The 13,258-nt window shown below is 42.7% G+C and overlaps 2 protein-coding genes across 4 annotated transcripts in view; one reads left to right on the top strand and one right to left on the bottom strand.

Moving 5' to 3' along the window:
- Nucleotides 1-9,975, bottom strand: part of SP110 (SP110 nuclear body protein) — a 48,299-nt gene extending 38,324 nt beyond the window's left edge. Inside the window, exons 1-5 of the mRNA XM_017889518.1 lie at nt 9,923-9,975; nt 6,853-6,926; nt 5,024-5,163; nt 1,931-2,078; nt 114-282 (exon numbers count right to left, since the gene is read on the bottom strand). Coding sequence (XP_017745007.1) covers nt 114-282; nt 1,931-2,077 — 316 coding nt within the window. The 5' untranslated portion in view covers nt 2,078; nt 5,024-5,163; nt 6,853-6,926; nt 9,923-9,975. The remainder of the gene's footprint in view (nt 1-113; nt 283-1,930; nt 2,079-5,023; nt 5,164-6,852; nt 6,927-9,922) is intronic.
- A 141-nt stretch (nt 9,976-10,116) lies between these two features.
- The window catches only part of SP140 (SP140 nuclear body protein), a 158,450-nt gene continuing 155,308 nt past the window's right edge, over nt 10,117-13,258 (top strand). For all 3 annotated transcript variants that reach the window (XM_017889515.1, XM_017889513.1, XM_017889514.1), the window contains exon 1: nt 10,117-10,291. In XM_017889515.1, the coding sequence (XP_017745004.1) occupies nt 10,233-10,291 (59 nt within the window). In that variant the 5' untranslated portion in view covers nt 10,117-10,232. The remainder of the gene's footprint in view (nt 10,292-13,258) is intronic.

Here is a 13,258-nt window from a genome sequence, read left to right as displayed (position 1 = left end):
CTCCCCAGAGAGAAAGTGGGGGATTAATATGCATATTCCACAGGGCTCGAAGTAAACCCCGACTTTTACCATAGCAACTTTTAAATGCAAAAGGACTTGAGAAATCTCATTACCACGTTTGAAGCTTCTGTAAATCGTCACCAGATTGGGATATTCATGCAGGTTAATTTGACTGAACAATGTCACCAGAAGAGACAGGTTAAAAGTCCTCTCCAGTTGGGTGAGAATGTTGTGCACCACTCTGGATACAGGGACCAAATTTCTACAGGCTTCCAGAGATTCCTTAAAAAATGGAGTGAAGGTTTTTATAAATGACTATAAAATCGAATGGGAAGTTATACATTTATGATTTTCTAAGTTTTAAGAAAGCTACCTTACTCTTTTAAGAAGAAATTTAACATAAAATATATAGTCATAGTCACATTCTCTAAGGTAGAGCGGTCACAGTTTTACCATGCTTATTTTGAAACTTTACACATATTTGGATGACTATCAACAAAATAAATAATTTAGCTTTCTTAAGGTAAGTCTATATTCTGAATCCAACTTTCAGGCACATTTGAGACGAGAGAGAAATTTGAAGGAAGGAAAGTGGAGTTAAAGGATGCTGCCATGTAATTGACTCTTTAATGCTCTGGGCAGGATACTTCAGCAGTGGTTCTAGTGATGGTCACAGAGGCAATTCTGCTGGTTGCTTGTTAGCCTCTGCTCAGTCTCTCTCTGTGTCTTTCAAACTTGAAATGACCCGAATAGATTCCAGCCACAGAGAAGTCTCCCTGAGAATTTTCCTTGCTGAGAGGATGGACAAAAGGAGAAATATGGCAAGAGAGAACTGATTGCAAATACTTATTGAACATCTACTAGGCTCAGTCAGCAAGTCTTTGGGTACACAGGACTGAATAAGACCAACATGGAGCTGCCTATATTTGGGGGGCGGGGTAGGCACTGTCAGGTGGAGAAGATGAGCATTAATAAACACAAATACCCATTTACAATGGAGAGTAGGGTTACGGAGGGAAAGCATGGATTGCTATGGAACTCAGTAACTAAGAGATCTTAATGAGATGAGTGGGCCAAGGAGATGTCTCTGAGGAGCGCTCTCTGGGCTGTGATCTGAAGAGGGAGTTGGGGCCAACCAGACTGAGACTAGGGAAGATTGCTGGCACTTCCCCGAGTCTAGGGCTCAATAAATGCTTTTAAAAACCAAAATTGTATAAAAATAGGTCCACTTTGCCCACATAGCATATCTTCCAGTGCCTGCCTGTCTCACATCAGAATGCACTGTGAACAATATAAGCTGTTATAAATTGGAATGATGCCTGTAGTGACTTGAATGGTGCCCCTCTCAGCCAAGATATATCCATCCAGAATCTGTGAATGAGAACTTACTTGGAAAAAGTGTCTTTGCAGTTTGTAAGTTAAGGATTTTGAGATAAAATCATCTTTGATTAGGGTGACCCTAAATCCAAGTGTCCTCAGAAGATTAGGTTGAAGACTCAAAAGAGAGGTGATGTAGAGATGAAAACAGATTAGAGTGATGCATCTACAAGGCAAGGAACACCAAGGATTGCCAGCAGCCACCAGAAGCTAGGAGACAGGCAGGGATCGGATTCTCCTCAGGGCCTCCAGAAGGAATCAACCCTGTCAACACCTTGATTTTGGACTTCTGGCCTCCACAACTGAGAGAATATATTTCTGTTGTTTTAAGCTACCTAGTTTGTAGTCATTGTTACAGCAATGACACCCTAGAAACCAATATAGCCCCTATGACACCCTCTCTCCTAACCACCCCCACCTTCTGTGATAATGAACATGCCTGGGCTGGGCCTTCCAAACTCTGGAAGCCCTGGTGGTTTGTGGTTTGAGACCTTAATAATCAGGCATACTTGGTGGGGGCTGGGCTGCCATGGAAGGGTTCAACATGACTCACCATGTACATTGTCTTAGTGATGATGGAGTTGTCTAGGAGGCCTTCAAAGAAGGGAAATGGCTTGTGTATGGCATAGGCGATCCCCAGCTTCTGGTGCATGAAGTGCTGAAAAAGAGCCTCTTCCATGGCTCTTGTCATGGTGAACATCCTATGGAAAGAGGCATGATAAAAAATAGAAGCAAAGGCTGGGCGTGGTGGCTCACGCCTGTAATCCCAGCACTTTGGGAGGCTGAGGTGGGCGGATCACCTGAGATCAAGAGATGGAGACCATCCTAGCCAACATGGTGAAGCCTGTCTCTACTAAAAATACAAAAATTAACTGGGAGTGGTGGCGTGCGCCTGTAGTCCCAGCTACTTGGGAGGCTGATGCAGGAGAATCGCTTGAATCCGGGAGGTAGAGGTTGCAGTGAGCCAAGATTGTGCCACTGCACTCCAGCCTGGGTGACAGAGCGAGACTCCATCTAAAAAAAAAAAAAAAAAAAAAAAAAAAAAAAAGAAATAAAGACCTTGAGCAATGCAGGGAGCTTCTCTCTGCATTAAATGGGCAGATCTAAAGGTAGGCATTCTGGTCCCAAAGGCATCCTTATACCTGTAAAGCAATGTCTGCCTAAAAGGCTCATGGGTATAGGAAACAATGACAATTCCCAGCAACAATGGAGGCTGAGAGTGACTGAAAACATAATGACAGAATCCCAAGGCGCTGCAGGTAAACATAAGGAAGATATTAAAAGTAGCTAATATTTATAGAGTGTTTCCTGTGTGCCAGACTTTGTTCTAAGGGTTTCATATGCAGTAACTTATTTGATCTTCATAAAACTCTTGTGAGATGGCTCCTATGACTGCACCTGTTTACACTGTTGAGGACACTGAGACATAGAAAGCTTTAATAACTTGCCCCAGGGTTGCACAACCCGAGAGTGAAAGAGCTGGGAGCAAATCCTGATCCCAGGCTTAGAGTCCTAACTATGTGTTCTATGGCCACATTGATCTGGGTTAAACAAGATGACCTGGGCTGCAGCTGAAGCCATTAACTAGCAATGCTCATGCAACAGGGACCACCCTAAAATGGGTAGAGTCTGGCTGGAAACCTGATAATATTTAGAAACTTTAATAAACCACCCCCAATCTTCAACGCAAATGGGCCAAGCGTAAATAAAAGCATAAGGGCTGAGAAAGGCATACTTAGTAAAAGTGACTTAACTGACATGTTCAGTGCCACCATTTCATATCTCAGACATGTGTCTTTTCCCATGCCCATGCAGCATTTATTAAAGATTGGCCATTTATGGACCATGAGGAGATATCAGTAAGTTATAATGGGAAGAAAATTTATAAATGACATTCTTGACAAATTGTCAAGAAAAGGAAAAGCACTAACAAAACATTCAATCAACTTGAGGGTTTTAACAAGCAGAACAAACATGGACTCCATTTTTCCAACTTCATTTTGTGTTGAACAGAAAACTAAATTGTAATTAACAACTGTTTCCAGGGATTTAATCCCAGTGGCGGATTAAGCACCATAGTCTCTTTCTCCTCATTCCCCAATTTTTTTAACTTGGCAGAAAAAATTACTCATGAAAAGAATAATCTGCAATAGCACTGGAAAACAAGAAAAGATGCCATTGAGAATCTGTGGTGGTGAAGAAGTCTTGGAAGATAGAGAACAGATAGGAGAGAAATCTACTATCCACAATATGCCTAGGGGAAGGAGATAGTGCAAAGATCAGTGCAAAGTCAGAGAAAGTCAGAATAAACATATACTAAGAAGAGGAACGGGTCTTGGGGGCTCCTTTTAGAACAATTCATTATACAGCAGCGCTCAGAACAGGAAGTCTGGAGCTTCCTCATTCTTCATCTGTCATGAGTCCCAAAGATGAAAGGGAGGCACAGAGAGGTTTAGTAAGTCACACAAGGTATTCAGTGGCAAAGCAGAGCTTGTCTGACTCTAAAATCCTGTTTCTCTCTATGCAAGACACTATATCTCATATATGACTGTTCAGATTTTTATTATGTAAAGAGATTTTGCAAACGAATAAGCAAAAGACAAACATCCAACTAGAAAATAAAAAAGCAAAATACATGAACAAAGAGTGATAAAAGAATAAGCCAAATGTGCAACGAATATACGATAAGCATATTAACTAGCTGGTAGAAAGTATAAAAGAAGGCTAGGCATGGTAGCTCATGCCTGTAATCCCAGCATTTTGGGAGGTCGAGGTGGGAGGATCACCTGAGGTCAGGAGTTCGAGACCAGCCTGGCCAACATGGTGAAACCCCGTCTCTACTAAAAATACAAAAATTAGCTGGGCGGGGTGGTGCACACCTGTAGTCCCAGCTACTCAGGAGGCTGAGGCAGGAGGTTGAACCTGGGAGGCGGAGGTTGCAGTGATCTGAGATGGTGCCATTGCACTCCAGCCTGGGCAATGGAGCGAGACTCTGTCTCAAAACAATGACAACAAACAAACAAAGTGTAAATGAAGACAATTTGATAACATATTTGTCTATCAAATTGACCAAGATAGAAAATAATAGCAATAATCTCAGACACTGTGAGGAAGGTCGACAGGTCCAAATGTTCCGGAGGCTGAATTGGTAAACAGTGTCAAATGCCCTGAAACATGTGCTTTCTTGAATTTCCACTTCTAATAATTTATTTCAAGGAAATAATCATGAGTGTGTTTAGAGAAAATATGTAAAAAGTTCACGATATACTAGAGAGGAAATTAAATGTACTCTCATTTTTTTTCTTTTCCACCAGCTTCCCAAATACCTCTAGTCATTTACACAATGGATAACAGATGAGCCGCCTATTGCTGGCAGTGTAGGATCAGAGCTTAGGTGAGGGTAGAGGGCAAATCTCGGTTCCATTCACAGTAACAGGCTGGACTCTATGGCGAAAAAAAGAGGTGTCAGTGTTCCCTCCATGTGCCCCCTTTTAACAGTCTCCTAATAAGTACCACGTGCTTGAGCTCTGACAGAGCCTCGGAGTTTAAATAGGTGAACTCCACCCTGCAGCTGCTGCCGGGAAGTTAACTCTAAGAGCTGCAGTCGCCAAGGGCGAAGAATAAAGCAGCAAAGACAGAAACTCACCTGGACTTTGAGTTTGTCGTTCCTGCCTCTTTCCAGGGGCTGGGCCGGGGATCACTCCTCGAAGATTGGGAGAGTTACAGGGAGATGGTAGCAGGCAAAACAGGAAGTCCGTGCTTTGACAAACGCAGTAAGGGGCCGGGCTTCAGAGAAAAGAAAAGTGAAAGTTTTCGGAGTTTGCCAAGCAGGAAGCTGAAGGCAGGTCAGTGCCTGCAGCCTCTCTCCACCTCCTCATGGGCGCTTGTGAGGCTCCCAGGACGTCTTGGCAGTTGGGGTTTGGGGGAGGGCGTGCTGCCAGTTGGGATCAGCCCAGAGAGAGGCGTATGGGAGGAGGAGGCATAGGGGTCCGGCCCCAGCGGCAGTGGGAACGGGGAACCCAGCGTCCAGCTGCTTCCCTACCCACATCTATTTTCCCATGACTTGTCCTCATTCTGTACATTTTAGGTTGATGAAAATGTTCTCAAATTGGATTGTGATGATGTTTATGTAACTGAATAAATTCACTGGAATTTATCCAGTGTATTATCAAATTAACAACACACACAAAAAAGAGAATGTGCCAGAAATGCCTAGAATTTGTCAGGATAAGATTATTACATGAAGAAATTGAAATGCAAGGGAACCTGCACATGAACTGGAATTGTGCAGAGGCAGGCAGACCTCCAGGCAGAAAAATGGCTGAGAGCTGGGCAGGTAGTTGGGAGCCAGGAGTCTGAAGCAGAGCTGGGGCCTGCTGATTCCAGAGCAACAACTCAAGGGCTGGCAGGGACACTCCTTCTCATGCCCCTTTTAAAGATCCCTAATATACATTGACATGTGGGGCCTATGAAAAATCCTTAACTTTTGGCCAGGCACAGTGGCTCATGCCTATAATCCCAGCACTTTAGGAGCCCAAGGCGGGAGGATTGCTTGAGCCTAGGAGTTTGAGACCAGCCTGGGCAACATAGTGAGACCCCATCTCTATAAAAAATAAAAAAATAAAAAATTAACTGAGTGTGGTGGCATGTACCTTTTAGTCCTAGTTACTGAGGAGGCTGAGGTTGGAGGCTTGCTTGAGCCCAGGAGTTCAAGGCCATGCAGAGCTATGATTGTACCACTGCACTATAGAAATCTATGTAACTTTGGGCCAGGCATGGTGGCTGACGCCTGTAATCCCAGCACTTTGGGAGGCTGAGGCGGGCGGATCACAAGGTCAGGAGTTTGAGACCATCCTGGCCAACACAGTGAAACCACATCTCTACTAAAAATACAAAAACTAGCTGAATGTGGTGGCGTGAGCCTGTAATCCCAGCTACTTGGGAGGCTGAGGTAGGAGAATCGCTTGAACCCAGGAGGTTGAGGTTGCAGTGAGCTGAGATCGCACCGCTGCACTCCAGCCTGAGTGACACAGCAAGACTCCATCTCGGGAAAAAAGAAAAGAAATCTATGTAAGTTTGATTAAATCAATAATTCTCAAATGTATATGACCCTCAAGTTCCCCTACCAGAACACCCACAAACTCCTCAGATAAAAGATGGCAGACATGGATCTAAAGTTTAAGAAGCTTTGAAACCAAGACTAACTGCACAAGAGCGAGCCCTTCTATGCAGGAACAAACACAGCGTTTCCCACCCAAGTATGTACAGAATAGCAGACCCAGCTTTGCAGGTAATGGCTGTGGGTGAAACAGGCATGGAAGACACAGCCAGGAAAAATGCAATGCTGACAGCTGAGGAGAGGGTGCATTGATGCCTCAGCACGCAGTAACATACAGTGCTGTGATGCAGGGGATGGCGGTGGTAAAGGAATTAAGGAATTAAGGTTATTTTATGCAAATGTCACATGTCACTTACCCTCCACATCACCTGGATAGCCCCTTCATGGGCATCTGAGGAACCTGGCAGCAAGAACTTCTTCCTTTAGATCTCTTCAGAGATATACCAGGCAAATGCAAAACAAACAAACAAAAGTAAAACAGGAGTGGGAAAATAAAGTCAATGTCAAATCAGGCAAAAATTGTTACATGAAAAAAAGACAGCTGTGAATGAGGATGAAAGATGTTTATTCTAAGCCATATATGCTTGGCTGGGCACAGTGACTCAGGCCTATAGCTTAGCTAGCACTTTGGGAGCCGGAGGCAGGCAGATCACTTGAGGCCAGGAATTTAAGACCAGCCTTGCCAACATGGCAAAATCCCGTCTCTACTAAAAACACAAAAAAATTAGCTGGGCGTGGTAGCACATGCCTGTAATACGAGCTACTCAGGAGGCTGAGGCATGAGAATCGCTTGAATTCAGGAGCTGGAGGTTGCAGTGAGCTGAGACTGCACCACAGCAGTCCAGCCTGGGCAACAGAGTGAGACCCCGCCTCAAAAAAAAAAAAACATGCTTGACAATATGGCAATAATGGGAAAACCTCACCTGTTAATTCACATGCTAGTGATTATGTACTGAGAATCTATTAAAATTATATACAGTTCTTTTTAGCTCCAGTTTATTGAGGTATAAAATTTATTCATTGTAATGTACATTTTACCAAATGTAAGTACTACACCAGTCAAGATGCAGACCATTTCTAGGCTGGGAGAGTCGCTTGCGCCTATGATCCCCGCATTTTGGGAGGTCGAGGCAGGAGGATCGCTTGAGCCCAGGTATTTGAGACCAGCCTGGACAACAGAGCAAGTCCTCATCTGTACAAAAATACATTTTTAAAAATTAATTGGGCATGGTGGTACACACCTGTGGTCACCACTACCAGGGAGACAGAAGTGGGAGAACTGCTTGAGCCCGGGAGGTCCAGTCCGGTGAGCAGTGAGAGAGTGAGATCCTGTCTCAAAAAAAAAAAAAAAAAAAAGATACACACCATTTCTGTTACCCTAGAAAGTTCCCTGTGTTCTTTGCAGATAATCCCCTCCTTAAGGCCAGCACCAGGCAACCACTGATCTGCTTTCTGTCACCACAGATTAGTTTTGTGTGTATTAAGGTGTTTTTGTTTGTTTTGTTTTTTTTCAATGAAAGCACATGGAATGCACTTTTGGTGTATGGCTTTCTTTTCCTCATCATCATGCTTTTGAGATTCATCCCTGCTGTTGTGGGTCAGTAATTTATTCTTCTTTAGCTGGTATGCTGGCCGCCAAGATCTTGCTCATCCTGTCTGGTCAGCATGTTGTCACCAGTGTCATCAATCAGTCTGACTTTTTTTTTTTTTTTTTTTTTGAGACACAGTCATGCTCTGTCATCAGGCTAGAGTGCTGTGGTGTGATCTTGGCTCACTGCAACCTCCGCCTCCCAGGTTCAAGCGATTCTCTTGCTTCAGCCTCCCGAGTAGCTGGGACTACAGGTGCACGCCACCATATCCGGCTAATTTTTGTATTTTTAGTAGAGACAGGGTTTCACCATGTTGGCCAGGATGGTCTTGATCTCCTGACCTCATGATCTGCCTGCCTCGGCCTCCCAAAGAGCTGGGATTACAGGCGTGAGCCACCATGCCCAGCCCAGTCTGACATTCTATGGGATATTCAGGTGATCCAGATATCATTCAACTATATTATAACAAAGGGCAAGTGAGTTAATATAACCTGCCTAGACTGCCTACTTTCTTAACTTAGTCCTCTGGCTTTCCCATACATTCTGTGAGCTACCCAATATAGTTCTAAGAAATTGACTTTTTGCCTAAGTTTTAGCCAGAGTCGGTTTGGATTATTTTTACTCCCAAATCCTGACTGATAAAAATGTTGGGTACCAGAGGTTGAATTATAGGCAAGAGATATTCAAGGAAATATGATCAATCTGGGATTGATTATCTGACATATTGGACATAAAAACAGTGAATGTCCCCATTAGCATTCAGAGTCAGGAATTTGGGAGTCATGAGCAAACATGGGTGAGAGAGAGAGATCCAGACATATGCAAGACGTAGTAGGCACAGTGACCCTGCCTACTGAAAAAGGTGTCCTCATTAGTGTTCTGGAGTCTGTCCTGACCAGATTGGTCTTTGTTCCTTTGGTAGAAAGAAAGCAGAAGTGAGAAAGAGGTAGAAATTTCTTGCATTCTATAATTTGCAAACTTATGTATGCAGATTTCCTTGCATATGTGTAATGAGCCAGAAAAAGTAGCATTTGGGAGCACATCTTTTGCAAAAATACTGCTTTGCCTCTGGCTTTTAATCCTCACTACTGCTCTGTCACTGGCCCTGGGTTCTGCCCATACCCTGGCTCTCATCAGCCCCCTGTCTTTGACCCATTTTTCTGCCTGGATTTCTAGTCCTGTGGTTTTATTTTGTATATTGGCCCTTTGCTTCCATTTGTTTATCACTGGACTTTATGCTAATATAGTGTGTTTTTGTAAATTGTTTCAAATCCTTTACAGAATGAGGGCTGGGTATAAATGAAAAATTGTGTGTAAACATAAATGTAATACAGCTATCCTCCTGTATCATATTGTCCTTGAAGGTCTAGATAATCTCAGCTCCAAACCATTTCCCCGTACAATGAGAAGGCTGTCACTTTCCTCAAGATTTCAGTGAAATCCTGAAAGCTCAGTTTTCTCCCAGTCACCCCTGGCTGCAGTTGTGAAGTGCCTACGTATTTGAGAAAACTTAGAAATGCACCTCACTTTTCTGCCCAACCTCTGCACTTGCATTTGGTTGGAGGAGTTGAGATAGTCGTCTTTTACTTCTGTCTGCTTTCATGGAGTGCTAAGAGCATCTCCCCTACTTTATAATGCATGGTATTTCAGTTCTCTCTGGCCCCATGTCCAATCACTGGGCCTAACCCATCCAGCCTAGGCTCACAAAGGTGCATGGCCAGCCCTGGAGCCTGACTGAAGATTTCAAATGCCTGGTCTTCACTTGTCCTTCTCAGCCACCTCAGCAAGGGATAGGGACAAATATGGAGTTTACTTCCTCCTCATGAAGCCACCTTACCTCAAAACAACTTCGACTTGCTTGAGTTGAATGACTTTACAACCCTCTTTCCTTGGCAGGAAAAAGTGACCCCGTCTTCTGTGGCCTCATGGGACTGGCTTTGCTCCTCCTCCCTTGACTGAGGGACGTCATGGAGATTGGGTGGAGGGAGGACTGTAGAGTTGGTGCACCTACGTCAGCTGGTTAGGCAATTTCACTTTTCTTTTCCTCTTCGGCTGAGCCCCGAGGGGCAGTTGGCAGCTTTACTTCAGAGCTGCAGGAAGGGACGGGGCAGTGAAAATCTAATCGGGTGTGATCCTAGGCCAAGCTCATGGCCCAGCGGGGCCAGCAGGGGCAGATGGCAAGTGGAGACAGCAATCTCAACTTCAGGTGGGTCATCGTCTCCTTTCCCGTCTGTCCTTCATCTCTGGTAGGGTTCCCATTCATACTTGTTATTTAATGTCTACCCAGCTTCACTCTACAGGTATGCAACAGAATTAGGTTACAAATAAATAATGAGGCAATCAGATTTTTTAAATTGCAGGGATTGGCTGTTGGAGAAACTCAAGGATGCCGTGACTCACATCATCTTCCTATTCTCTTACATCTGCAAATGGCTGGACTGGAGCCGTTTGAACATCATGCCCCTTCTGAGGCTTTGCTGTAGGATTGGATGATTCCCCATGACCTCTGAACCCTCTCATCTCCCCCAGGCCTCCTTTATCCCCACTCCAAAAGACAACTCTGTCTAAAAAAGATCTTTTTAGAAGAATTAAAATCCAAATGCCTGTCTGTTGTCACACCTGCCAGGCTGTGTAGTTGGGGACCAGCTCTGCTCTGAGCCCATCTATGTGGCTTTTAGCCCTAGAGTCAGTTCAGGATCTCTGAATACTTGGTAGGAGGAAGTGAAAGAGATGAGACCCAACAAAAAAGGCAGCAGGTGGAGAGTGAGTACTGCTTTTGCCTTTTTTATTCTTCTGTTCTGGTGTGTTTTACATATCTGGTCAGAGAAGCCTGGAAATCATCTTTAAAAAATATAAGACAACGAGACCAGCCTGACCAACATGGAGAAACCCTGTCTCTACTAAAGATACAAAATTAGCTGGGTGTGGTGGCACATGCCTGTAATCCCAGCTACTCATGAGGCTGAGGCAGAATAATCGAGTGAACCAGGGAGGCGGAGGTTTTGGTGAGCTGAGATGGCGCCATTGCACTCCAGCCTGGGCAACAAGAGTGAAACTCCATCTCAAAAAACAAAAACAAAAACAAAAAACAAGAATGTCAATACAGTCATTTCTTCTTATCTGTAGATTCTGTATCCATGGATCTAACCAACCATGAATGCAAAATATTTTCTAAAATCAAAACATAAATAACAACAATAAAAGTAATATAAAATTTAAAATACAGTATAACTATTTGTATAGCATTTACATTGTATTAGGTATTATAAGTCTAGAATGATTTAAAATATACAGGAGGATGTGCATGGGTTATATGCAAATACTATACCTTTTATATCAGGGACTTGAGCATCCATGGATTTTGATATCCGTGGAGGGTCCTGGAACCGATTCCCCCTGGATACCAAGGGATAACTGTACATTCTTGATAAAAATGAAAACAATGTATGGAATGTAAAAGTGTATGGAAACTTGTCTAATTGGGACTCTGTGCCAAGGCTCCTTGTGGCACTGGTACAGCCCCAAGAAAGCAAAAGCTGTTGGTATCATCAGCAGTAGTGGTGGCACCAGGCTGGTTTTCAGTGCCCAGTGCCACCACTCCCAGACAGGCATCCCAGTCGTCTCTCTTTCACTTGCTCTCTAGCGAAGGGAAGATGAGCCAGTGGAGCTCAAAGTCCAGCCAGCCCATGGTCACCAAGCAGGAAGAAGATGGCACTGAGAGGTGGTGATGGGGTAATGCTAACCTCAAAGAATGAGTCAGGAAGTGTTGCCTCTGCTCCTATTTTTGGAAGAAATTGGGGAAAATGATGTCATTTCTTCCTTAAATATCTGGTAGGATTAGCTAGTGATACCACCTGGGCCTAGTACTTTCCTTTCTGGAGGGCTATTAATTATTGATTCAAATTTCTTTAATAGATATAGGCCTATTCAGACAACCTGTCTCTTGTGCAAGTTTTGGTTAGTTTGCCTCTTAAAGAATGTGTTCATTTCATCTGTGACCAAATCTGTGGGTGTGGGGTCCATAGTTTTCTTTTATTGCCTTTTCATTGTCCGTGGGATTCATAGTGACGACCCTTCTTTCATTCTGAGAATTTCTGTCTTCTCTATTTTTTTCTTTGTTAGCCTGGCTAGAAGTTTATTAATTAATTCTTTGAAAAGAATCAGCTTTTCGTTTCATTAAGTTTCTCGAATGTTTTCCTGTTTCAATTTCATTAATTTCCACTTTAATTATTATTATTTTTTTTTTTCTGCTTGCATCAGGCTTAAATGGCTCCTTTTTTTCTCTAGTTTCCTCAGATGAAAGCTTGGATTATTGATTTAGAGATTTCTTTTCTATTATATGCATTTAATGCTGTACATTTTCTTCTAAGTGCCGCTTTTGTTGCATCCCATTCATTTTAAGAAGTTGTTTTCCTTTTCGTTTAAAATATTTTAAAATTTATTTTGAGACCTTCTTATTTGACCCTAGAACTGTGCTGGTTAATCTGGAAGTATTTTGGAATTTTCCAGCTATTTTTCTCTTACTGATTTCTAGTTTATGGTCTGAGAACAAACTTTTATGATTTCTATCCTTTTAAATTTGTTAAGGTATGTTTTATGGCCCAAAATGAGGTACATCTTGGCAAACATTCTGTGTGAGCTTAAAAAGTACATGCATTCTGCTATTGTTAAATGGAGTATCATATAAACTTCAGTTAGATCAAGTTGATGGCTATTGCTGTTCAGGTCAACTATATCCTTACTCATTTTCTGCCTGTGTGATATGTCGATTAATAAAAAAGAAGTGTTGAAGCCTTCAACAATAATAGTGAATTTGTCTATTTCTCTTTATAGTTCTATCAGTTTTTACCTCATATGTTTTACCATTAGTTTGCTAGTTGCATACACATTAAGGATTGTGTACCTTCTTGAAGAATTGACCCTTTTATCATAATGTAATGCCCCTCTTTAATCCCTGACGATTTTCCTTGTTCTGAAGCTGCTTTGTGTGAAATTGATATAGCTACTGTAACTTTTCTTTGATTTGTGTTGGCATGGTGTATCTTGTTCCATCCCTTTATTTTTAACCTATCTTTTTTTATGTATTTACAATTACTTTCTTATAGACAACATATAGTTGGGTGTTTTGTGTTTTTATGTACTCTGTTGATCTCTTGTCTTTTAATTGGTGTTT

The sequence above is a fragment of the Rhinopithecus bieti genome, unplaced genomic scaffold, assembly GCF_001698545.2.
Source record: "Rhinopithecus bieti isolate Rb0 unplaced genomic scaffold, ASM169854v2 scaffold_19546, whole genome shotgun sequence".
NCBI lineage: Eukaryota > Metazoa > Chordata > Mammalia > Primates > Cercopithecidae > Rhinopithecus > Rhinopithecus bieti.
This window is presented reverse-complemented; position numbering and strand designations above follow the sequence as displayed.